The sequence below is a fragment of the Camelina sativa genome, chromosome 8 (assembly GCF_030686135.1).
Source record: "Camelina sativa cultivar CO46 ecotype springtype chromosome 8, ASM3068613v1".
NCBI classification, from domain to species: domain Eukaryota; kingdom Viridiplantae; phylum Streptophyta; class Magnoliopsida; order Brassicales; family Brassicaceae; genus Camelina; species Camelina sativa.
This window is the reverse complement of record NC_141887.1, coordinates 1862884-1889460: the sequence shown is the minus strand read 5'-3', so window position 1 is coordinate 1889460 and position 26577 is coordinate 1862884. Positions and strand designations below refer to the sequence as shown.

At 38.2% G+C, this 26577-nt stretch overlaps 4 protein-coding genes and 1 long non-coding RNA gene across 8 annotated transcripts; 2 read left to right on the top strand and 3 right to left on the bottom strand.

Moving 5' to 3' along the window:
* The first annotated feature begins 277 nt into the window (after positions 1–277).
* LOC104705637 (N-terminal acetyltransferase A complex catalytic subunit NAA10) lies at positions 278–1619 on the top strand. Its single transcript, XM_010421680.3, has 2 exons — positions 278–684; positions 1139–1619. The coding sequence occupies exons 1-2, from the start codon at positions 385–387 to the stop codon at positions 1412–1414; spliced, it is 576 nt and encodes a 191-aa protein (XP_010419982.2). The 5' UTR covers positions 278–384; the 3' UTR covers positions 1415–1619.
* LOC104705638 (pentatricopeptide repeat-containing protein At5g13770, chloroplastic) lies at positions 1611–3573 on the bottom strand. Its single transcript, XM_087461386.1, has one exon. It carries the CDS (start codon positions 3571–3573, stop codon positions 1729–1731), a length of 1845 nt encoding a protein of 614 aa, XP_087317512.1. The 3' UTR covers positions 1611–1728.
* Positions 3574–5747: 2174 nt separating this feature from the next.
* LOC104705636 (protein PNS1) lies at positions 5748–8811 on the bottom strand. 3 transcript variants are annotated; one of them, XM_087461383.1, is made up of 5 exons: positions 8541–8811; positions 8020–8430; positions 6904–7815; positions 6170–6403; positions 5748–6070 (listed from the first exon to the last, which is right to left on the bottom strand). In XM_087461383.1, the coding sequence occupies exons 1-5, from the start codon at positions 8556–8558 to the stop codon at positions 5897–5899; spliced, it is 1749 nt and encodes a 582-aa protein (XP_087317509.1). In that variant the 5' UTR covers positions 8559–8811; the 3' UTR covers positions 5748–5896. The 3 variants fall into 3 exon arrangements, with proteins under 3 accessions (XP_087317509.1, XP_087317510.1, XP_087317511.1); XM_087461384.1 differs by having other exon boundaries at positions 8525–8778; XM_087461385.1 differs by having other exon boundaries at positions 8519–8651.
* A 739-nt stretch (positions 8812–9550) lies between these two features.
* Positions 9551–22706, bottom strand: LOC104705631 (protein ZINC INDUCED FACILITATOR-LIKE 1-like). Its single transcript, XM_019228254.2, has 17 exons — positions 22334–22706; positions 22181–22221; positions 21636–21696; positions 12157–12259; positions 11945–12050; positions 11806–11859; positions 11655–11717; positions 11519–11568; positions 11360–11435; positions 11086–11268; positions 10912–10999; positions 10746–10831; positions 10543–10650; positions 10389–10433; positions 10202–10290; positions 10038–10081; positions 9551–9909 (listed from the first exon to the last, which is right to left on the bottom strand). Exons 1-17 carry the CDS (start codon positions 22479–22481, stop codon positions 9818–9820), a joined length of 1437 nt encoding a protein of 478 aa, XP_019083799.1. The 5' UTR covers positions 22482–22706; the 3' UTR covers positions 9551–9817.
* Positions 22215–26089, top strand: LOC104705632 (uncharacterized). Of its 2 annotated transcripts, none has more exons than XR_015563708.1 (2): positions 22215–22436; positions 23173–23397. It is a non-coding gene; the product is annotated as an uncharacterized LOC104705632 (long non-coding RNA). The 2 variants fall into 2 exon arrangements; XR_754355.3 differs by lacking the exon at positions 23173–23397 and adding an exon at positions 23511–26089 and having other exon boundaries at positions 22303–22436.
* Positions 26090–26577: the final 488 nt, after the last annotated feature.

The following is a 26577-nucleotide window of genomic DNA, read 5'->3' as shown; positions in this document are numbered from 1 at the left end:
CTGTTTCTTTTTTACTTCCATCAAAGTAACAAATTAACCAAGTTACCAAATAAGAAGATCTTGTAAAAATAAACTTGGGGCAATCCAGAACACACCCCTAAAGTGAATGTTGTCGGAATTTTTCTACTTCATTACAATCAAAATTCATTAAAAAGGCCCAATTAGACCAGAATGTCCAACTAAAAAGTTTATAAGAATTTTTATCAATATTCCCCGAAACTATCAGCGAAAGTTTCAATAAGGACCCCGTATTTTTCAGTTAATTACAATTCGTCCCCAGATTAATAAAAGCTCGAGAAGGGATTATTAATTAGACCGAGAAAACCCTAACCCCTCTTTATCCCCGCGAGAGAGAGAAGAAATCAAGCAGAGCATTGAGCAGCCATGGTTTGCATCAGGCGAGCGACGGTGGATGATTTGCTGGCGATGCAAGCCTGCAATCTCATGTGTCTTCCTGAGAACTACCAGATGAAGTATTACCTCTACCATATCCTCTCATGGCCTCAGCTTCTCTACGTCGCCGAGGACTACAATGGCCGCATCGTTGGCTATGTGTTGGCCAAGATGGAGGAAGAGAGCAACGAGTGTCACGGCCATATCACTTCTCTCGCTGTTCTTCGTACTCATAGGAAGCTCGGTCTCGCCACTAAGCTCATGACCGCCGCTCAGGCTGCCATGGAACAGGTTACTTAAATCTTTTTATTCCTCCTTTATATTTTTTGCATTTATCAAGCAGAATCATCGAAGCAGTATATAGATTCGTATTGTGTTATTTGGATAACATGTTCTTACTTAGTGTGATTTGAGTTTATGTTGAAGATTGATATAATGATGATAAGTAAATAGCTTTTTATATCAAATTTTTGGAATCTTATCTCTGTTACTGAACTCTTGTTGGTAGCTACTTTTTCACATCTTGAATTGTGTTTTCTTCTTCTTCTCTTGATTGGAATTTGAAGCAACTCAAGCTCTGTTGTAGAATGTACAAGAATTCAAGTTTTGTCTCTCATTGTGCTATTGCTTTGGATGACTGACTGACGGAGAAGATTAGTTTGTGATTATCTGTGAATGAAAAACAGGAGAACCAATGTTGATTGTTGTTTTCTTTCCTATTAAACTTCTTGTGGTTTTCTGGCAGGTTTATGAGGCAGAGTATGTTTCTCTGCATGTGAGGAGAAGTAACCGAGCAGCATTCAACCTGTACACAGAGACATTAGGCTACAAGATTAATGATGTAGAAGCAAAGTATTACGCGGATGGGGAGGACGCTTATGACATGCGGAAACATCTTAAGGGGAAGCAAAACCATCACAACGGCCACAGTCATCATCACCATGGAGGTGGATGTTGTTCAGGTGATGCAAAAGCTGTTGAGACAACTCAACCCGCAGATGCTAAAGCAGTTTCGAAGTGAGACTCAGAAGGCAGGGCTACAAGATAATTATGAGTATATTGAGGTGGGTTCGCTGGCTCGCTCTAGTATTGCTCGCTATTTTCCATCCATATGATTTCGAGTGAAAAAAAATACATTTGGTTAATCACTCTGTGATACTCTTTTGTCTTTCTTTTGTTGTACTTGAAACTTAGCCGTTCTTTTTTTATGTATCATGTTTTGGAAATCCCTAGCTTTCATTAAGGCTTTACAACTTGAGATGGAAATCTTCTATTTGCAAGATACAAGATCTCTGTGGCAATGTTGTATATTTAATTACAAAAGAATCTTGACTTCTACAGTTTACTTTCAACTCCAGAACCCTGCAAATTTTTTATGTTCTTCATATTAGAATATCTTGAAGCACTAGTTTGTGCAGCGTCGAAGCTTTCCTGCAGCCACCTGATCTGGGAATTGAGACCAGCATCACGCAGAGCATTCAAAGCTGACGTGTAGAGCCTCGCATCAAGCCTGGTTCCTTCAACTTTCATGTCCTGCAACAGCCTCATTAGCTCATCGATCCTGCTGGTTTTTGAGAATACACCAACCATGATTCCTGCCATGGCCCTATCGATCTCTCCTCTGCTCATCCTAAACTCCTGGTAAAGCTCCATACACCTCTCCAACTCTTTTGCTCTATTATATGCACTGATCATGCTTGTGTAACTCACCTTATCTGGCAACACCTTTGCTCTCTTCATCTCTTTCCATATCTTTTCAACCCGCCTTATGTCCATTGCTCTTCCATGCATATCAATCAAGGAATTGTAAATCCAAATGTTTGGTTTGCACCCTCGTTGTTTCATCTTCGCCATTAGTTTCACCGCATCACTTAGCCTCCTTGTTTTTCCGTACATATCCATTATGTTTGAGTATGCAACAACACATTTGTCAAATCCCTTCTTCACCATCTCATCAAACAACATTTCAGCCTTGTCGTACTTCTCTAGCCGACAGTATGCATTGATGGCTATTGCGTAAGTCACTTGCCCAGCCTCGCATTCTTGCTTCATGGCCCATTCATAAACCCTTATTGCTTCCGCAAAACCTCTTTGCTTACAGAATCCATTCACAATCGCGCAGAGTATGCAGTCAGTGACCTTTAGTTCAGCCTTTCTCATCGCAGCCACAACCTCTAGAGTTCTCTCCATTTGTCCTTCTCGGACATACATCAATACAACCTTCAAACACATCTCTGGATCCTTCAGCAGTTTCTTCTGTCCGGCTTCTTTGAACAGCTTCTCGGCTATTTCAACCTTTAGCGCTTCTGCAAAGGCACGGATCAGCGTAGAGTACAACTCACTACTTTCCGGAATTCCTTTATCTTTCATCTCCTCTAAAACCTCTAGAGCTTCGATTGCCCGTCCTGATCTTGCAAGGGAAGAACATAAAATCGTGTAGATACTGCCTGATTCCTTGGCCAAGAAACTTAACCTCTGGTTCTTGAACTCTTGAAACAACTCAACCACCTTTTGATTGTCACCAATCTTCTCATGAGCCTCCATGATCCTGCAATAACAGCCCGGGCTTGGCTCAACTGCCCCAGATTGTTTCATCCTATCAAAAACTTGGATCGTGCTACTATACATCTGGAGTTTGTTAAAGCCTTTCATCGCTGCATCAGATGCAGAGGCGGCCAATGATTTGTCTGATCTAAACAGGCTAAGTAAGCAATGCGTAATTCGGAATCTTCTATCGCTGATGCAACTCCGGATCAGATTGGAACAGGTATGAGCATCGGGCAATGCTTTATGTTCCCTGAGATCCTCACAGAGCGAGAGGAGCAGGTCCCAGTTCTTGGAACTCACCAAGTAATTGATCAGATGCTTGGTCGTCCTCAACTCTGAGTTCTCCTTAGCTTTCTCGAAGAATTCAGAAGAAAGTTTTCGGGTTTCCGGGTCTCGGAGAAACCTGGATAAGACCCGGTTAAGACCATCTGTGCCCGGTCCGAAAAGTGGCCACTTGTCTTCTTTCGGACCAGGCGACTTCTTTTCATCTTCCTCGAGAACGAGAGAGCAGCAGACATGGGAATGGTGAGGCTTTTGTGAAAGAAAGAAAATGTGTTTCGTCGGAGAGGTGAAGCTGTGGGGATTTGTATGGTGGTTCACGGTGGCTACCCACGACCCACTCGCGATGGCCATTTGTGTGTGTGTGTGTGTGCGTCTGAGGAGGAGAGAGAGAGAGAGCTCTCTTCTCTATTCTTCGTCTTTCACCTGTGGATGCTAGTTCAGCGCGAGGATAAAATTCGACCACAGGTTTGAATTTTTTTATTTTTTTTTGAGTATTCGGGGTTCGTGTGTCATCAACGAATCACGTGGCGTATTTTAGATTTCATGTGATGATAAGATTGTTCTTTAGAGATCGGTTTATCAGGATTCTTGTAACTGGGCTTTGATGGGCCTCCCGGTTTATAACAACTTATAGAAACTGAACTGAATTTTATCAGTTTCATTTTGGAAAAAAATCTAAAAAATACTTCATCTATTTTTTATTTAGACGTTTAATAGTTTAATACGTGATCTTTTTTGATTGGAAAAATAATATCCAGATTAATAAAAACATGTCAAATAATATCTCAAGAATTAAATGTTGTCATTTTCCTACTTACGATTTCTTAACAAAAATAAATTCCAGTTTTACTCCTATTCATTTCTATTATTTATTAATTTATAAATAACATTAAATTAATTTTTAATTTTTGCATAAAAATTTAATTGTTAATATTTCATTTTACCACTATTTTTTTTAATTAAAAACAGATTTCTATTTTATTTCTTTAATTATTTTTAATATTACATTTTATTACCATTTTAAATAGAGAAACTCAAATAAATTAATCAGAAGAATAACTATGTTTGTTCAAAACCGTTATCGACTTTGTTCTTCTTTTATTGACTTTGTTTTGTCCATTCAACGAAATCTCACTGTAATTCCCAAGCATTAACCAGCTGCAAAATTCTGAATTTTTTTAAACCCAAATCAGAAATTTTGAATTGAGATATACAAACAAAAGTAAGTTGTTTTGCGTTCTCTGCCACGTGAGGTGGAAGCTGTAATGCAGCTGTACCAGTGGAAAATCTATGAATTTTTGAATTGATTTGTGAAGCATTGGTGATGGAGATAACCCCATCGTCGCCGCACTGTTGCTTCGATCAGATTTGGGCGATTTTGGCTGGACCAACGGCAAAATCAAAGGCTCGTTGGTCGGATCCAACAAAATAAAAAGAGAGATGAGTGAGGGAAGAGACATGAAAGAAAGAAACAGATTGGTCGAGATAAAGGGATTGATAGCCTCTCGTCGTTTTTCTTTTCCCACACAATTTCAGTTTTAGGGTTTATGTATATTTGGGAATTTGGACATTAATCAGATCGGGATTTGGTTTGGTTTGATAATTATTGGATTTGTTTTTCTTATTCACGAAACATTGAGAAATCTTAAAACTTTTTTTAAAAAATTTTGGAGAAAATAAAATATAAATATTTTTTGAATTAAAATAAATAAAATAGTGATATAATGAAATATTTATAACAATTATATTTGTTTATTTAAAAACATAAAATTAATTTAGTGTTATTTATAAATTAATAAATAATAGAAATGAATAGAAGTAAAACTAGAATTTATTTTTTGTTAAGAAATCGTAAGTAGGAAAATGACAATATTTAATTCTTGAGGTATTAAATTACACGTTTTTATTAATCTGGATATTATTTTTCTAACCAAAAAAGACCAGATATTAAACATCCAAATTAAAAATAGATGATGTATTTTTTACCTTTTTTCCAGTTTGATTTTTTGGCTGACCTTTATTTATTATACACAACAAGGTACAGCCCCCAAGTCACCAACAAAGTTACTTCTTTACACTTTTGGTATAGGTTGTCATGTGTGAATCAATGTGTGATTTACACAGAGGACGTCTGCTAAAAAGTTTATATAGGCAGCAATAAATCACTGTTTCTTTTTGTTGCTGAACTCAGTGAAGCAAAGTAGAGAAAGGAATATACCCATATAGGCATATACAGAAAGCTAAAGCCCTAAAATGCTTTAAAAAGATGGACTACAAAAAGTTTAAAAAACAAGCTACTTTTAAAATTTTGAGAATGGAATATACTCATTTACAGAAAGGAACAAAAGAATAAAATATGTACAGAAGAAAGTAATTGAGAGGAGGGTCTCACCAACAACAAAGAAGCAAAAAAAAGAAGAGTAAAAAAAAGCTCAGCCAACTTGGCTTTTGGCACATTAGTTGGATTGTGTTGATGTCACGAGCTTATGTCTATCCACAAATTCTTCCTTACCCCACTGATGATATTGTTGGACTCTTCTTCACTCTTTCTGTTATTAAATTAATTTTTCATATTTAAATACAAATTTGTAACTAAATTTATTGATTTCTGAAAAATTTAACACCTAGAGCCATATCAATCAATCATGCAGGAAATAAAAAAATGATGATTAAGCTAGGCTAGAGCACGGCGAACTCTAGGGGTGGTGACAGCAACACGTCCATTTTTTATCAAAGCTTGCCTATCTTTTATTGGTTTATTGTCGAAGAATCTGTTTTCTGGATTCTCCGCGTAGCAAGTGTAGTAGCAACCTACGCAGGCGTGTGGCAATGCCATTGAGATCCTTGTCTGTTAACACATTCCCACCAAAAACAAAATGATTATATATGATGAGAATACAGTTGAATCAAAAACCTTTTAGAGTTCAATAGTATAAGTGTTATTTACCATGAGGTATCCAATGAAGAAGGCAAGTAAGGAGATGGTGGCTGTAAAAGGTTTGTAAACTGTATGAGTCCAAGCAGCCACGACAATCACACAGACGCATCCGCTGCAGATTCCCGTGAGGAAGCAGATGGAGCTTGTTATGTCTGCATCTATGATCTCAACCATATCTACATCCTCAAACAGTTTCCACGTGTCTTGCGACGCCCTCACAAATCCCTTCCCATAAGCAGCTATCTGTAACAACAAGACTACTTAGTGAGTGGTGAATGGATAGTGATCTAGTCTAGTTTTGCCCCGTCTGCTGTTACCCACTTAAAAGTTAGATTATTTGTACAATAAACTTACTATTAAGGCACAAATGACCCAATACTATTGATTCCAAAACTTAAGTGTACTATTTATGTGATTCAAAATAATTGTTAAAAATGCAGAAATGCATGTGGTTGTGCCTCGACTTCTCAAGATGATGCAAGATTCTCATATCCGAAAAAAGAGTAAAAAACAAAGACTCACCACAACCAACTTGATTATAATACTGTTACTAGACTGAATCTTTGCAAGAAGATATTTATATAAAGAAACCAAAATGACTGCTGCAGATATATACAATATAATAATTAGGAGAGATCATGACAAACTAGTTGTTACCTACTCTACTCCCTTGAAAATGATAAAAATGATTCGAATATACGAAAAATGAGAGTGGCATGGTTTAAAGAATAAGTTGATAGTACCTGTACAAAGGCCCAGCCATTTCCATGCTCGAATATGAAGTCCATGAGTCTGAGACAGCAGTTAGCGCAACAAAACATGAACTCATCTTCACCCTTGAGCAAATTCAATCCTCTTGCCAAGATTCTTAAGGCTTCTATTGTTGGAACAAACAAAGATCCTAAACACGCGCTCCCGAGGTTACGAGACAAGGCCCTTTGGAAACTAAACCGGGTACTAGACTGCATTCCCCTTAGATAGTACAAAGCAATGACCCTACTCACAGTTAGATTAACAACATTCCTCATCACTTCCGTCGTCCAAGCCAGGCTTAACACCAAGCCAATAATCACAAGTGGTGGGAAATAGAAGTTCAAGGCACCAATGACACCAAAAATCCAAAGAGACATCCAGATGAAACCAGCAGCTAACATGTAGTAGGTGGGTAAATTCAAATCCGAGAACTTGGAAACAGGTTCTAACGACTTGACCAAAATCTTGGAACAGAATTTGATTCTGCGAGTGACCCAACAAGCATATAAACCATTGCCAATTGAGAATGCAATGAGGCAAACCCCAACAGCATCAGTGGCTGGCATCTGAAAACACAGTAAGAGAATCCCTGAGGATAAAGACATCAAAAAGGTACTCCAAAGTATGAAGTGAATCATGAACTCAGGCCAAATCCGGAATGCCATTTGCCAGAGGAATGCGAGAACGATGCTCAAGAGTGACGCAGCTTCGACTTGTGGAAGTAGGAATCTGAGGATCTTTTGCTCTTTCCTTTTGACACGACCATTGGATCCAATAAGACCTTGGACGCCTCTGAAGACAAGGAAGCACACAAACCCAATAGCAACAACCTTGTGAAATATGAAGAGCAGCAGAAAGAACTTGTTTGTGTACTTGGTTGAATTCAGTGATGCCAACGTTGGCTGCAAACCAAATAAATTAGGAAACTTTAAACTCACCCAACTTAGAAATCCTAACTAATTTCAAACAACACCCACCAAAATTCTCAATAAAGTTCAAATTTTTATCAGTTTCCTCCAAATCTACAGAACCAACCAAATTACCTACTTAATTCCCTGAAAAAATGAAAACTTTGAGACTGAAATGCAAAAAGGAAAGGGAATTACTTGAGGGGTTGGTGTGAAGATGGAACGAGTTTGATTTTGAGAAGGAGGCGGAGGAGTCTGAGGTTGAGGCTCTTCTGGCACGAAGGTAGGAGGCGTCAGAGGCCGTGGTGGCGGCGGCGGATGTGGCTGTCTTAAGGAAGATCGGAGTGGTTGTGCGAGATTGGTAGGCGGAGGAGGCGTAGGCGTAGTGAATCTAGAACCACCACCGCCATTAACAATGATCCTAAGAGGGTTAGTTGGGTTTAATCTGTTCAAGCTCGCTAAAAATCTATGGTGACTAATTTCATCTTTATCCTTTGACTCTTCTCCTTCCTCCTCTTCCATATCCTTTACTCCTCCTCTTCTTTGCTTCTTCTCTGTTTCTTCCTTGTCTATCTTTAACGTCTCTCCTTTGCTTTCTCTCTCCACCTCCTTCAAAAGGAAAAATAAAAACTGATCATTAACAAAAGAAGACTATTTTAGCAAAAGAAGAGAGTGATTGCTAGGAAAAATGCAGGACTCGGACTGAGATGTTATCGTACGGGCTCTGTGGCACCCATTTTTGGTGACGTCACTTCCCGGCGACGGCGGTCGTCTCTTTGTATTGAAGTGTTTGGCAGAAAACAAAAAGTTTCTTCTTTTAAAAGTGGGATAATAACAATTTTTTGATTACGTTATTTGTGTGATTGGTGTGTGAGGATGATGATGTTACTGTTTTGTTTTGTTTTTGTTTTCTTTTTTGTCAATAACCTTTTTGATTTACTTTTTTTGATTTTGGTTGTTGACACCATTTAGTAACGTTTTATTATGTATGACTATGACTAGTTTGATGGTACAAAAGTATGACTCCACCAAAGGAATATGACATGTGCACATACATCTCTCACCTTGCAAGCGCGTGAGGTGAGGCACACTCTCGCCATCGACAACAAGTCTGCGTTTTGATATGTTCCACTTCGTCTGCATGTTTGAATTTAAAAAAAAAAAAAAACACACACACACACACGTGAAGAACTGAAGATTGTTTTAGAAAGAGAGATCATTATCTTGTGTATTGACGTGTAAGCTACAACAAGTAAATTTGAAGCGACACGTCTGCGGTTTGGACTTAGAGATAAACGGTTGCGATTTTTTGTTGTGTACTTGTTGTGTTCATAGAGATTGAGTTCCGTCTACGTTCAGAAGAGTTTGAACAATTTGAAGAGGTGTTTTTTGTAGCCATTATCGCGAAAACATCATGTACGTAGAAACCTTTATTAAATCTACTCGTTGTTATAATACTAACTATTCCAAGATTTGATTTGATAACGACCAATACTAGAGTCTAAAACGCAACTTATACGGATGCAGATATATTCGATCCCTCCTAAGTTACGAGATTTGTCATAAAATTTTGTTGTCCGAAAAATTACTATTTTTTTTTTCCTTTCGGAACCCACGAATTTGGACGTCCAAATTAAATCCAACCTGTAGAAACTTAATCCGGGCACAGTGTATCTGATACAATGAAAAATGGCATGTTGTGAAAAAAAAATGACATACGTTGTACTAATTTACAAAACAATTTTATTTTTAAAATATCTTCTTACAACTGTTCTCACAGAGACAAGATTTTGTGAACAACTTGTCCAATAAACATACAGAGGATGACTTCACATTGACACCGAAAGAAAAAACATACAGAGGATGATGACAGTACGTAGTCTAATAAGTTTTTTTCCCCCCGTGCCATATTATTAAACACACATGATCTCTGGTATAACTCTGGCATCAGACAAATACAATATTCTACAATCAAAATACAATCCGATGTGGCTTCTTAATGTTGTCTTTCACCTAGAAACGGTTTGAACGTCCAAAGAACCCCGACTGCCAATACCACATTCAGTATAAAGAATACCATCTGGGTGCCTGCACCACATTCTCACCATCTTTAATATATACTCTGACATTGGTTAAGTGTTTATATTCTAAACTTGTATAGCTGCATAGTTGATTAATAATGTGGATTATATGCGAACATGAAGATTTCACATTACCAGGGAGAAAAGAAGCATCCTGGCGTTTCTCGCTCCAAGAAAAACTGCGGATAGACAAAGTTGTAAGCGAAACGAAGATAAGAGACTTGCGATTGTTTGTTTGTTACATATAACAAAATTTGAAGCATAATAATGTAAAAAATGAGGTAGAATAAGTTGCGCACATGACTCCTGCTGCTCCTGGACCTATTGCTTTACAAATAGACATCGCTGTCATGGAAATCCCATTAGCTGCTCCTCTTTGGTCTTGTCCCTATTGTTGTATATAAAAGAATTAATGAGGTTCTAATTATTGCATGGTTTCTCACCTAACTAAATAGTAAAATTAATCAATGTTGTGAAATTACTTACCACAGCCCTGTTTTGAAGGATGAACGTTCCAGTTATAGTAGAAGTCTACACACATTAACATTTTAGTTAACACACACACACAACTGTGGAGGACATAGACTAATTAAATTCCAAATCAACACATTCTTCTACTTTAAGGTTATCAGAAACTTACGCTTAAGACGTTCTTTGCTACGGATGCAGAATATAGTGCCATGGTAAGGGCGACACCAGATAGTTTTGCTATTAGTGGGTAAGTTGATAAGACAACCACAGACAGAATCTGTGAGTATTGAAAACAAGCACAAGATTAGAACGTGCATCCTCAAAAACATATGGTTTAACAGTAAGAACAACATGAGCATGCAGAGTGACTACCCCACATATACGTGTAACTATGATTGGGCCTAAGTTCCTCTCCGCATAAGAGTAGAGGGAAAGCTGAAAGATAAGGAGACCAACGCCTAGAAAGAAGTAGTGTCTAGGTCAGAACATTACAAATTCTATTGTAAATGTTAGCTTTGAGACATATATATGGACACACCTGAAACTGCAAGAACAGAACCAACTTCTGCAGTGGTGTATGCCAAACCTCCAAATTTCCTCGGGCTGTTTGCCCACAACGAAAAGATCTATCCAAGAAAGAAAGCTGAAGATTTCTCATACATGGGCCAAAATAAAACAAAAGATGAAAGTGGAAGAAGAAGAAGAGTCGCACTTCTGTGTAAGCCATATTATGAAGTGAAAAGATGCAGTAGACGATCATAGATGACATTAGTGGCCAGTTTTTCAAGAGAGATTTTTTCTCATTTTTCTTTGCCACTTTATTAGATTCAGGATCATCTTTGACAGCATCAAAAGACTGATCATGATCATCAAACTTGTGATTGTGCAATGTTTCCTGGAGAGGAGAAACAGCCATCACTAGGCTTAAAGCTAATTTAAACACAGTAACTAGAGTCTACATGGAGCAGGAAAAGTAAAGAGCTTACCGGAATCCATAACGAGATTATGGTCACTAAGAATGCAAAAATGGATATTGCAAAGCACGGCAAACAGTAGGGGAATCTGCATTATGATTTATAGACCCATGAGACGACTGTATATCTATTAAATAGTTGAATGAAAAGTGAAGAGGAGATAACGCTTACTTGCCAAAAATCGAATCCTGTGAGAATAAACTTGGATATTGCTTTGCAGGCTACAAAGTTAAACAAGAATCACTAAGGGCAAGGGAGGTAAGAGTGAAAGAATTAGATAGAAATGCTTAATGTTAAAGAAGAAGACCTGAGCAAGAAAACCTCCTATTGCAGGGCCAATGATGAGTCCAATTCCCCATGCGGTACTAACCTACAGGGTCAGGGATATCATGTTAAGATTCTCTAATATTGAATTGGAAGGAAAACACAAGAGGTAAACTTTGGAACAAGGAGCTTACTGCTGATAATGCTAAACTTTGATACTCATCACGGAACGTTTCTACTGCGTATGCCTGGATTCATCACAATGACTCAATGAGATTCATGGAACAAGCAAGTATGAATTATATTGTTTAAGAGGAGGAGAGGAGAAGAGACCTTGATAGGACCGCCGAGTAAACCGTTGAAACAACCGAGACAAAACCTTGTGATAATGGCCATCCAGAAATTTAAACTTAGGCCAAACAGAGTATTGAAAACGACCCTGTAACAGAAAATCAAAAAGCATTGGTTTATTTTTTTAAAATACAAAAAAGGGTTTATGAAAGGGAGATTGAAGAATCAAGAAATGCAAATAAAACATTACTTACACTGAAGTGGTTCCAATAAGGATTACAGGTTTTCTACCATAACGATCAGCAAGAATTCCGCAGATCACAGATGTCAACGCTCGTCCCAGCATAAAAGAGCAACCTCCAAAAAGGCAACACACACACTGTGAGTTTGTGATATATATACTCTATATTTACTGCTCTTTCATGGTTGTTTCATTGTGTTCCATTAGTATTTTCATTGTCTTTTCTGCATTTAGAAGTCCTCGAGTGTCTTTGTGTGTATTTTTTACGTGTTTTGTGTGTCTTTTGACCCATTTCAGGTTAAGATGATTGTGGATGACACACATTTAAGTGGAAAGAAGAGAAAAGAAAGGTTCAGAAACCAGTCAAAAGCGTCTCAAAGATCAGACTCGGATGCATTGATATTTAGCTTCGGAGCGCTTCATAAAAGTTATAGCTAATTAAGTTAGCTTTCTAACGGAGGTGAGTTCAAGCTACGATGCAAGGGTTATGACGGTTTTAATGGACATATATCATTCTGGCGCGGGAATGAGCAAAAAGTGAACAAGGAGTGAGACTTCTGAAGCACCTTCGGGCAGATGGTGAACGATGGCAGCCTGCGGCCAACCTCTTCGTCCAAAGGTACACCGAAGGATTCAATCGCGAGTTGGATCAAAAACTTCGACCCGGTCCGAACCCATTTTGTATTTAATCACTTTTGTGAGACATTTCTAAACTTCTTCTCTAGAATTGGATTTAGATCCAAAATATTTTGGATTGATCTTCAAAGATCCATGCCACTTTAGTGAAGGATTCTTCATCTCTATCTTATATATCTTTATGTTTATGAATTTTTCTTTATCTTTTACCATGGTTAGTTGTTAATTAGTCTTTTTGTTAGATCATTGGTAATGCTAGATTATGATGATTTCATGGTTAGGTGATGATTGATTTAGGTTGGTTATTATTAGTTTAGTCATTTAGGTTGATCTAGAGTTTAGAGTCTAAGCATTTCTCGCCCTATATTTTTTTGATGAAATGCTTGAACCGAACATTTATGAGCTTTACAGACCTAGCGAACGGATGATTAGGGTGTTTAGTGAACTAGTTGGACTTGTTCAGTTGTTTGTAATGCTCATTGATCATTTAATTGCGAACGGAAGTTGTTAATAATTAGATGATATTGCCACGAAAGTGGATTGTCATATCTTTGAGTTCCATGTTCTAGGATTGTGCTTTATTCAACCTTTGCATCATTGCATGATTGTTAATCCATTCCCATGATAGTTAAACTCATGGTTCACTACTTTGTCTTTATTTTACTTCTTGCATTTCTTTCATTTTAATCAAAACAAAATCCTAAAAATCATTTGTTCTGAATTAGTTTAAATTCTCGCATCTCTCGTGTGGTAATCTTTATTCCTCTTGGGATCGACATCTAAAATACTTCCGCGATAAGATCACTGAGGCATTTAGATTAATAAGTAATTGAAACAAAAAAGAATATATCAGTTTGTAACATTATAATTAAGATAAGGGCTAGGTTATGTCAAGATAAAGCCTACGTCAGTTACCTACAGATGTAAATCATTGATGTTCATACACAAGTTTATTCTGCTTATGTACTTTGATTAGGAAGTTGTCTAATAAAATTAAATTTTTAAAAATAAATTAACATTTTAGTGTAAGTAACAACTACTTTTTAGAAGTAAATATATAAATACTTTTAGTAAGAGAAAAAATCAAATTTGTTTATACTTTAATACACTAATTTATATTTAAAATCATAAAAATTATTACAAAAATCTTAAACTAAATTACCAGCTACTAAAACTTTTGTCAAATATTTATCAATACAAATATTATTATTACCAAATTTTAAAAATATTCGACAACTTATTCACAAAATATTTTATATGCAAACGTCAAAGCGCCATCTTATTAGCGTCCACATACATTTTACTCTATGTTTTACCACCAAAATGTGTTTTTACACAAGATTTTTTTTTGTTTGTTAAAGTATGCTATTTATAAACCACCTAAAAATGTCTTTATGTACAAATTAAACCAATTTTATGTGTTTTACTTTCATTTTGACATAATTCTTTTAACTACTATTTTTTTTTGTAACATAGTTTCTTTAACCACTAAATTGTTTTACTCAAAATATTTTGAAAGAAAAACTGAGGAAAAGAAAATTGCATGATTGCAATGGGTTAATTACCAACCCAATAAAATTTGAGAAATTAAAAAAAATTGACAAATCAAAAAAAAAAATCATAAGCAAGATGATATATGACTCTTAGATAATTAAGAGATACAAAATAGAAAATAAAATACTATAACATAATAAAATTAAAAAAAAAATCTGAAAAAAATAATAATAAACTTTCTCTTGAATCATCATGGATTATCAATTTGAAATCAAATTGAAGTAAATAATATGATTTTAAAAATATTACAACATAAGAAAATTAAAAATATTGAAAAAGGAATAAACAAATATTTATTGTTTATATTATTCTTTAAAAAATAAATTTCAAATTAAAAACATCACTTTTTAATTTAAATCATTGTATATTTATAATTAAAAATAAAAATAAAATAATTTAATATAATATTTTAAATTAAATCATGAAACATGTCACAATATTTTATGTATAACATTTATGGATATATAATATACAAATAAAAAAAACTATTTTTTTTTTACATGTTCTGTAATCTCAAATCGATAAATTGACATTTGTCAACATCTTAAATTACTAACTTTACATATTTCACGATTTTATTGACAACTTACTTTGAAAATCTAATTTTAGGTAAGAAAATTGTAAGTTTTTACTTTCTAAATTTGCTCAACACATAATTATTTGCTCAACACGTGACACTAAATCTTATCTATTACCAAAATGTTTGTTAACCAGCTTTTGTCTCATAATTATTAAAATATGTTGAATAATAAACATATCACGTTAGGAAATTAGCTAGATACCTATAAATCTATACTTATTGTACAAAAGAAGAACAAAGAAAATTAACAAATTATACAAAATAATATTTTCTAAAGATCCAGAATTAAAATATAGTTGTATTATGAAGTATATGTAACTATGGTTATACTTAGTCTAAGTTGATAATATTTATTTTAGTTATCTTCTTATGTTATACTTAGTCTAAGTTGATTATTTATTTTTTATTTTTTTTTGAAAATTTGTGAATTTTCATTGAAGAAAATGTATTGTAGTAACTACAATAAGTTGATACAAAAGATAGGCCTTGCCAAAAAAAAAAAACTCAAGGGCTATCAAAGAAATACTTCTCCTACAAAAACTTTAACCAGTCGCCGAGGAGGTTTTTGAAGAGCTTTATGTGACTCCTTGCTAGAATAGCATCCCTGGTTCCTCTATCCATAGTCCTGAACAGAGCAAGCAAGGAAGTGTTGGTGCTGTTGTGCAATCGTTCATTCCTTTCCCTCCAAACGGTGTATATGACTACCTGTGCCACCAGTCTCTTGAGAGTGATGGGAGAGATATCATCAGAGGAGTTTAACCAAGCAGAGAGAGCCTCCCACGTGTGAAAAACGAAAGGGCGGTAGCCCAGTCTTTTTGTTGCTTGCAACCATATCTCCTCAGTGAGTACACAATGTAGTAATAGGTGATCACGAGTCTCAGGACCACGTCCACACATGCAGCAAGAAATATCTATTTGCATTCCCCAGCTTGCTAGTCTTGAACGAGTAGGTAATCGGTCAAGATGAGTGAGCCAAAAAAGGAATGCATGCCTGGGTGTGGCCCTTTTAAACCAGACTTGTGCTGTCCATGATAGCGGTTCTCGACGCTGCCTCAAACTCTCCCATGTGTGCTTTGCGCTAAAGTAGTCTTGTTCCTCCCCATCAATGTTCCAGAGAAAAATGTCAGGTTCAGGGCAAAAATCAGGTGGTTGAATGGTTGACAGATGCATGTGCAGTTGCTCCACTTGCGGAGATCGTGACGGCCTTAGCAGCCATCCCGACTGAGAGCATGCTCTTGCAACCATAGCATTCAGAGGTATACCCGTTTGCAGAGGGCCCGCCGGACCTATAAAGTGGATAAGTTGACCAAAAGGGGTCCACCGATCATACCAAAAACTGACTTGCTCGTCGTTACCTACAACACAGCAGAGGAAGCGGAGAGCATACTGTCTAAGGTGGAGAAGCGCTTTCCATGTCCACGAAGTTGCCTTTTTCTCATCAAGCATCCAGAAATTTCCATCTTTGATTTTATTGTTCTTAAGCCATTGAGCCCAAAGTGAGTCACCCACAAACAGCCTCCAGATTAACTTTAGGCATAAGACTTTGTTCCAAGTAGAGATACACCTAAATCCAAGTCCCCCTTCCTTCTTCGGTAGGCATAGTGTACTCCAAGCAACCTTAGCATTTGGTTTTTTGTTTATGTCGCCTGTCCACAAAAATCTTGAGCAAAGCGACTCTATGTGCTTGATGCAACCTTTCGGCAAGATGAATGCCGATGCCCAGAAATTTACTGTACCGTAGATGACTGAAGTGATTAGAGCCATTCTACCAGCGTATGACAGAGCGCGAGCTGACCAGGGTGAGAACCACAAAGCTATTTTGTCCAGAAGGGGTCTGTAATCAGCGATTCTGAGTTTACGGTGCATCAAAGGAAGACCAAGATATCGGAATGGGAATAAACCAATCCTGAAACCAAGAGAGGATATCGTTACGGTTTCAGCTTGGTTCACTCCTGCAATATACAGCTCAGTCTTGTCCTTGTTCATGGTTAGACGAGACATGCCAGCGAATGTGTCAAGTACTGTGGTGATGTTGCGCAAAGATTCCTTTGTGCCAACAAAGAAAAGCATTACATCGTCAGCAAAAGCAAGATGGGATACATGAAGGATGGAGGCTGAAGGATGGTGCCCAATGGAACCATTATTGTAGCGTCTGTTCAATAACTGAGAGAAGACCTCCATCGCTATGGTGAACAGATACGGTGAAATGGAGTCACCTTGTCTAAGTCCTTTAGCGCCTTTAAAATAACCACAAGTTTAACCATTAATCGCGAGGGAGAACATTGGCGTGGTGATGCATTGGCTGATGAGAGTGACAAAATGCGGAGGGAAGTCCATGGCTCGCATTGTGTTGACGAGGAAGTCCCAATGAATTGAGTCAAACGCTTTGCGCAGGTCAACCTTTAGCAAACCTCAAGTAGAGATGTTCTTCTGATTGTACCCTTGGACTAACTCCGTTTCAAGTAAGATATTTTCAACTAGAAGATGTCCTGGGATGAAGGCCGATTGGGTATTGGTGATGAGATCTGGCAGAACAGCCTTGAGCCTACTTGCTAGCAGTTTGGTCACGACTTTGTATATGGTGTTACAGCAGGCGATGGGTCGAAACTCAGTCATTCTGGATGCATTTGGTTTTTTCGGAATGAGAGAGAGCAAAGTGGAGTTCCATTGTTTAAGCATTTGCCCAGAGGAGTAGAATTCCAGGACTGCAGCGATCACATCTGGTCACACTGTACTCTAGTGAGCAGTAAAAAACTCAACACTGTAGCCATCTGGACCTGGGGCCTTGTTACGAGGTAGGGAGAAGACTGCCTGCTTGATCTCTTCAGAGGTAAATGGCTTTGATAACATCTGACTTGCTGATGCAGAGCAGTGCTGCGGGAGCAAGGTAGCCAGTTCCTCCACACTAGGCGGTGACGCATTGGATGCTGATCCCAGGAAGTTCATAAAGTACGTTACAACAACTTGCTGAATCCATTGCCTCGTATCTACCATGCGATTAGAGTCGTCCAGCAGATACAAGATTTGGTTCTGAGCAATACGAGACAATATTACCTTGTGGAAGAATCGTGTACTGCTGTCTCCATCCCTTAACCAATATATTCTGGACTTTTGTCTCAGATATGTCTCTTCAGCTTTAGCCAATGCCGACCATTTCAAATGGGCTTGTTTTTCCTTCTGGTGCTCGTGATCTGATGGGGACTGAAGCAGCTGTTGTTGACAAACCATTAAATCCTCATACGCTTCACTCGTTCTTTTCTCAAGTTTGGAGTAATTGTCCTTGGCAAAGGTTCGAATGACACTCTTTAATTCCTTTAGCTTTTTGGACAGTTTCAACATCTTCGAGCAGTCAAATGACAGGGCATTCCACCACAATCTAATCAGGGGAGCGAAGTCCGGGTGTTGATTGAGGTGTGAAAGAAACATGAAAGGCGATTTCCTCTTCTGCATACCAGAATCCAAGAAAATACAGCATAGACTATGATCTGAGAAACCCGGTTCACCAAAGACACCAATCGAGTTGGGGAAAAGGGACAACCAGACATTGTTCACAAGGATATGATCTAACTTCTCTGCTATTAGACCAACATCATGATTGTTTGTCCAAGTAAATGTGTTACCGCAGTAGGGGAGGTCTGTGAGATAAGACTTGCTCACACAATCTTGAAAATTCCTCAAGCCACCAGATAAAGAAACAATGCTTGGGTTGGAGTGCTCGTGAGGGAAGAGGATTTGATTAAATCTCCAATGACTGCCCAAGGCTTGTTCGACACAGTAGATGAAGCAGCAAGGAGATGGAGCTCATCCCAAAGTAGTTTCCTTTCCATATTAGAGGTGGACGATGCATAGACTAAGGAGACCACCAGTTCCACAGATACAAAAGGCAACTGGACAAGGCAAACTATCATTTGCAGAGACTTTGACAAAATGGTGACCTTGACAGAAGGGTGCCATACAACCCATATCTTACCTAGGTCAGAGAAATCAAAATTATCTGAGAAGCACCAGCCCGGGACTACACTGGAAACAAAATTTTGAGCCTTCAAGGGGCTCACCCGAGTTTCTATAATTCCGCCAAAAAGAGGTTTATATACCTTTAGCCATTTCCGAAAACTTCTACGTTTAATGGGGTCATTAAACCCTCTTACATTACGACAAAAAATATCCATATGGAGGATATTGAGTTAGAGAGATAAAGGGCCTCTACCCTGGGCTCTAGAATCTTTCTTCTTTAGTAACCGTTTAGATATGACCTGGAGAAACCTGTCAGACTCTGCTTCAGGGTTGTCCTCATCACCCGAGAGACTAGCATCCGTATCCAACTCCTTGGCATTATCATGACCACCATTTGGTGAGATGTGAGCGAACATGTTTGTAGATAGGTCAATACACAACTTATCCGCATCAAAATGTTTCTCATAAGGTTTGGGTGCGTTCCGCTTTGGCAACTCCACTGTTGTTGGTGGGGCAATCAGGTCAGCTGTTGAACTTGTAGCTGTCTGCTTGGCGAGCGTTGAAGTAGGAAGAAGCGCCATGCTTTGAATGATGGGGCCAGAAGGCTCCTTTACTTCAACAATCGGTAGTTGACTTTGAATGGGAGCCTTACCTGCTGCCTTATCTTTCTTTGCTCGAGGGCATGATACTGTGGGATGCTTTACTGAGACACATGAGGTGCATTTAGGAGGGGCTAGAGTGCAATGAGTTACAGTGTGCCCAACCTGTTTACAGTGACTACACAATGAAGGGAGCCAGGGGCTAGAGACTCGAATCCTCTTGATGATTCCTGATTCAAATCTTGCATTAACAGCATCCGATAGTGGCTTACGCGGGTCAATAACTGTGTAGACCCTGGTGACTTCAATGTTCAGAAGCTTTTCTGTGTGAGGGTGGAGACATAGAGGATGTCCGACCAAGCCTGCAATGTGTTCCAAGCCCTCACGATTAAAGAACTCCAGTGACACGCCATGGAAATCCAACCATACCGGGACCATAGTTAGCTCATGCTTTTTTGGGGTAACGTCCGGAGACCACTTAGCAACAAACATCGTCTGACCGTCAATTTGCCATAACGGCTGACTCAAGATACGTCTAAGAGCATTCGGGCAAGGAACTTTAAACAGAAACGAGTGACCTTCCATTTTGGAGACAGTAATGTCCCTTCGCTGACGGCTCCAGATAACATTGACAATGGCATGGACAACACCTCTAGCAGGCGGCTCCTCATAAAACTGACCCAGGATAAAGCTATCCCAAGCCTTTTTGTTCTTCTCAATGACTTAGTTGGGGATAGTTATGCATACCTCTCCAGATTCAAACGTAAAAAGAGATTTTTTCCTCTCTAAATGCGTGGAGCTGTCTTTGACCATCGCTTTTCAGGGTTGGGCTTCAACTGGGGGATTACTAGCAGGTGCCACCGGAGGAAGGATGATGGGGTTTTTTAGCGTAGCTGGAGCAGGTAGGGGAGTAATCTCGCCCGGCTCTTTATCAGGTACTGATTTTGATGTGCCCGCCACAACGGTTGCAGCCATAACTTTTGGGGATCTAGGGATTGCAATTTCAGAATCGCCAGTCTTCGAGGCTTGACCGCAAAGGATGGCCAGATTGACTTCATTATTGGCTGAGCTCACTTCTAACTCAGGCAACAACTTTACAGGGGACGAGACAGAGACATCCCTAGCCGATTTTGGAGAATCAGGTAGGGATTGCCTCGCCGGGGAGGAAGCAGAGGTTTCGGCACCAGAGGGGTTACCGCGGGGGGGGCTTTTTCTTAGGTCTGGACTTGCCCATGAGGGGCGACGGCGACCGACGCCGAGATTGGCGAAGGTGGTTGGTGAAGGAAGAAGATCGCGTTTTGAGAGAGAAAAGTCAACGAAGAGAGAAATGTCAACTGCTCCGCGATAAATTTTAATTTCGGCTTGAATATGGGGGTGATAATATTTATTGTGATACTATTTGAGAATATGGGGGTGATTTCGGGTTCACGGGCGGGGAGTGGCCAACGTTGTTTAGTATGGCAGTTTAGTGGAGATGTGGGAATATGTTTGGTGAGAATGGAAAGTATCGAGATAGAGTTCGTCTCCTTAAAGATATGGAAGTGGAGGTTTTGCATAGTCATGCGTTGGTGGGAGCGGGTCAATGTGTGGGACGCAGTGTGGAGAGGATGATCTCTTGGCGGCTACGGGCCATCGAGCGTTGGGTGGGTTGAGCTCTCAACAGATGGAGTGTCGCGTGGGAACCTGGGTCCAGCTACAATGGAAGGAGTTATTCGGGACGGAGATGGTTGCTGGTTGGAAGGTTTTGCGCTGAACATTGGTATATTACGGTCTTTTGATTGCATGGGAAAGGGGTTCGAATGGGTGGAGTTGGAGGTGGATAAGGGTTTTTTTTTTTTTTTTTGGTTAAAAAGGTGGTTAAGGAGTTGGTTGTGGGTTTTTTAAAATAGGGATAAGCGATGGATGACCTATACGTATGTGTCATGGCTCTTTTACAAGAAACTGGTTTGTTCAGGTTACTCATGTATCTTGGGAGGTTAACCAGTCTTGTTGACAGTTAGCTAACTATGCATCCACGTTGCAGTTTGATTTTCATTCATACGATGTTTGTCCGAATGTAGTTTACTCTATCATGTTGGAGGATGCTAATGGAGTGGAATTTTTACGTCATGTTCGTTTGTAATAAATTGTCATAAGCTGAAAATTTGTGCAGAGGGAAAACAAACTCACCAACAAATCCAGCGTAAAAACCAATGTCTTCTTCCTTCTTTGCTATGTCAAAATCATCAATCTGCACCAAATATATCACACGTTTTAAATAATCACCAAAATCCAAACCACAATGTAACAAAAACTAATATATTCCGCAGGGCCGGCCCAGAGGGAAAGCAACTCAAGCCAGTGCTTAGGGTCCCAAAATTTTTTTTTATTTTTTTTTAGTCATTAAGGCCTTTTTCGAAGTTTTATTTAAGTAAGTCTGTAGAAAAATGTTCAATTTTATAGAAATACATAGATTTTTGCTTGAAAAAATTAGGATTTAGCATGAATTTGTGTAAAAAATTTCAACTTATAGTGTGAATCTATTAAAAAGAATGTCCAAAAAAATTTTCTTTTAATATAAGGGGTATAAACAAAAAATTATTTTAAAGCTTCTAAACGGGATTGTGCGTAGGGCACCTAATAATACTGGACTAGCACGGATATTCCGGTGAGTAAAGTAGATTACTTTTAAAGCATTATGTGTGTGGGTACCAGTACTCACACTACTCACTCACCATAAAGTAAAGGAAAGGGAAAAGAGAAGAAATTGGTAGAGCTGAAACGATACAAAATATGCAAAATCGTTATTGAGATTATAAAAGAAAACATGATCATCTTCTCAGGAATGAAATAAGGAGAGAGAGAGAGAGAGAGAGAGTTAGTATTACTAGTGCAGAGGACGATGATCCAAACGGAGAAAAGCTCCGAGAAAGGAAAGCCATGGCGAAGCCTCTTCATCTGATCAACCTTGCATCCAGGACAACCTTCATGGTACTTACTCTCCAGCAAACACTCCGTATATTCTTTTTCCGCCATTTTCACCCAACTCTCTAGCTAATTCCAATATCTATCTCCTAACAATTTGAAATGGAAAATGTGGTATTAAAATGAGAGGGAAGAAGATGGCCATGTGGTTTAAATGAGGGGGAACATGTCACCTCTCAGTTAACCGCGTCAAATTTTCACACACCTCTTATCCTATATCAACATTGTCACCTCTTAATTAAGGCTCTTTTAAAGAGTCTCTCACAAATCACATTCGCATTTTTTTTTTTGGTGTAAATGTTAATTACATTCGCATTTATTGTTTTTTTTTCTCAACATTTTTAAAATGAAAAAAAACTGCCTTGTCGGTCGCCAGTCCTCACTACTCTTGGCACTATTTTACATTTTTGTTACAACATTCTCCTTTTTAACACTTAATAATTCCATTTCCCTTTCAATAAATTTGTGAAATTAGGGCCAATGCCGGCTCAAACATTTTCTAAGCCCCTGGGCAAATTTTTTAAATAGACTTTTTAACAAATTTTTATTTATTTTGATAAAAAAAAAAAATAGTTCTATACAAACCCTTATATTCATATTAATTTTTATTTTGACTCTCTTTGTTTTTTAAAAAAAAAATGTGGACCCCTTTTAGACATATATATATATATATATATTTACCTCTTTTGTTCATACAAAAAAAAATTTGGATCCCTTTTATACATGTAATTTTTTAATTCAGATCTTTGCTACAGAAGGTCGCACTACCAGCCATTTTAGTTGAGCCGACACTGATATGGGAAAGTAAAATGGTTTCTCCAAAAAAAACATAAGATCAGGTCCATATGACGTTTTTTTTTCTTTTCTTTTTATTATGTACGTCCACGTGATATATATTTTTTTTCCCTCTGTCAAACCAAAGTTTTCGTTTAAGCTAAAATTTCAATAAAGGTAAGCTCTTATAACATGATTTAAAATAACCAAAACAACAAAAGGATAAGGGTTCTATGAATTTTACAAAGGATTTTTTAATTTGAAATTTTTTTACAATATTTGAAAAGTCTATTGGAACCAACGCAGATTTTTCTTTGAAGCTGGGCTTCACAAAATCCTCAACCAATTGTTAGTCATAAGCGGTTCTAGCGGATAACGCAATCGAGCTAGTAAAAGAGTGCTCCACAGAGGAAACATTTGAGGTGCTTTTCGCCAACATGAAAAGGTTCAAGAGCATGTGAGCAAAGTTCTTCATTCTTTTAGGAACAGACCTCATGATTCTAGATGAAGTTACAATCGGGGTTCACAAGGGAGCAATGGGTATAAGCAACAGATTCAAGCACATAGTCGGATCAGGTTCATACTTATAACTACACATTGCAAACATCCGACCAAAGCTAATATACTGGCCTCGACAAGCATAACTATCAAGCCATTCTAAATACACCAATGTTCTGCTACCGAAGAATGCTCGACTCTACCAAGCAGAGGTAATAGGTACTAAAGAGGTTAAGCTTGATAGAAACTTATCAACAACGGATATGGGAAGGTTCATACTCGGTACAAGATCAGAGAGTAGGGCAGTGGCTTGATACGCATCACAACCAGGGGCGGATCTAGGTTGGTTGAGAAGGGTGCAGTTGCACCACATGAAATATAAAAAATGTTTGATTTTGCATTAAAATTGTTAACTATAGTGGTCTAGTGGTAATGGGTGCACCACCTAGATCAAGAGGTAAACAGTTCAATTCCCCTCTATAACAAGCTTTTGTTTTTTTTGCACCCTATCAAAATTTTGGTTGGATCCGCCACTGATCACAACACATAAGGTTCGAGAAAGATTCAACTCCACAAAACTTCATCATTAAGCTTACATCCGGTGACAAGTAAAATGCAATATCCATACAATTTCGAGAGTTGAATAAGCTTGTCTTCTCTAAAAGCAATGTTCCTATGACCACATGGGAGACCTTTCTCTCCATTATCAACCAAACAAGTTTATGAGAAAAGCTAAGTAGGGCAACTCAGAGTTCAGACCTGGATATGTGCCACAATGGGATTAATGGGCCGAAGAAGTAATTGAGTCCCACCCTAGCAAACACTTGGATTGTTGCTGATGGGTGATGGGAGAAGAATTCGCTGCCGTTTTGTAGAATCGGAATGGCATTCGATGGTGAGGCACTTTAGAAAACCATCCGCCAGATTTTGAGTTCATTGTGAGTCGTTGACGTTCCACTGGAAAATGCACATCTGATGGTCCAAGAGAAGCTCCTGCCATCAACAAAATCCAGTGGGAAGTGATGTATTTTGACACCCCGATTTGCGTAGAGGTTTAATATAATAAATTTTGCCACCTATGTCACCAAAGTGCACTTATCTTTTCGATCAAAGGTCCTGAGAGAACTCAACAGTTAAGTGTGCTTATGTTGGAGTAGTCTCAAGATGGGTGACCTACCGAGAAGTGATTGTCGGGACTGTGCAAGGAAGGACAAAACACAGAGAAATATCATATGGTGATTGTAGTGAGAGGACGTGAGGCCCATTAAGGAAAGTGTGCCAATGGATTGGGATTGGACATGGGATCCACTAAGAGATGGTAGTTGGGGTGTTACAAGTGGTATTCGAACCAAATCTAGATGAGTGTTGAGTCAAGTGGGCTCACACCGTCAGGGGTGACAGTCTTGGTGCGCAACAAGGACGTTGCGATCTGTTAATGGGGGTTGAATTGTGAAATCCCGGTTTGCGGAGAGGTTTAAAAGAATTGATTTGGCCACCTATGTCACCAAAGTACATTTATCTTTTCGGTCAAAGGTCCTGAGAGAACTCCACAGTTAAGCGTATTTATGTTGGAGTAGTCTCATGATGGGTGACCTTCGAGAAAGTGATTGTCAGAACTGTGCGAGTGAGGACACAATATAGGGAAAGATCATGTGATAATTTGTAGGGACGGTAAACAAGTCTTTAAAGCCTCATGGACGTAGCGGCTGTCGGATATTGATGGGCTAACAAACCTAGCGAGAGGACGTAAGACCAATTATGGAAGATGGGTCTATGGACTAGGATTGGACATGGGACCCACTAAAAGGTGGTGGTCGAGGCGTTACATCGATGGAGTTTTGCTCAAATGTATGAGATGAAGAGCAGCTGGACTGTTGTGAAGCTTTTGTTGCCGGGTTCACGAGCGGGACCTCACCCGAGATCTGGTTCAGATTAGAGCTTGTAGAGCAACGATTTACTCTTTCGTCGTTAAGGAACCTTTCGAGAAGAAGACTTCTTGGGGATTTTCATTTGGATTTTTAGAGGGCAAGGAATTAGAGCTAGAACAAAAGAGAAGAACCAAGCTTAGGTAGATTATAGAATGGTTAAAAGGGTTTATCACCACCTCTTACGCTGACCATTAGAGGTCTCACCGACGCCGAAAGGCATAATGGGTAAACAAGTCTGGATTTACGTGTTTGGGAGCTTTTTTTAGAGGGAAAAAGTTAATAGAGATTTGTGATATTCCTTCTAAATAATAAAACATTAGTGGACAATGATGAACGGTAAGAGTATCTCCATCAGAGATGTTAATGAGTGTCTTATTAATTAAAAATAATAATAAGAAAATTAGGAGAGACACTCTAAAATATGTTAGGACACTTTCTTGTCAACAAATGTTTATCTTTTTTTTTTTTTTTTTTTTTTTTTTTTTGTCAACAAGTGTTTAGCTTTTATTTGTCCATTTTAAAATAAAGTAATTATATTAAAATATGAATGTTTGTTTAAATAAGACCTCCATTTTAGGAGATGTACGATGTTGATGGTCTAAGTTCGTAAGTGGTAACATCTGAATTATATATGACTTTTAAAGAGTTTTATTCAACGCTCACGTTCAGAGAAACTGGGTTTAAAACAAAGAAGAAATTTAGCTTTTCTGGTGGTCCTTTATGGTGGACCATGAAAATTCATTAAGTTTAAATTGGATATTTCTTTACAGGCTCTAAGACAGTAAAATACTGATCATTAACAAGATTATATTTCTTTAACTTGGATATTTCTTTGCGGCATGCAAGCTTACTCTCAACAAGTCCACAACTCTTAATCACGTTCGCATTTTCACACACCTCTTATTCCAATATATATATATCCTACCAAATTTTGAATGGTTTTAACT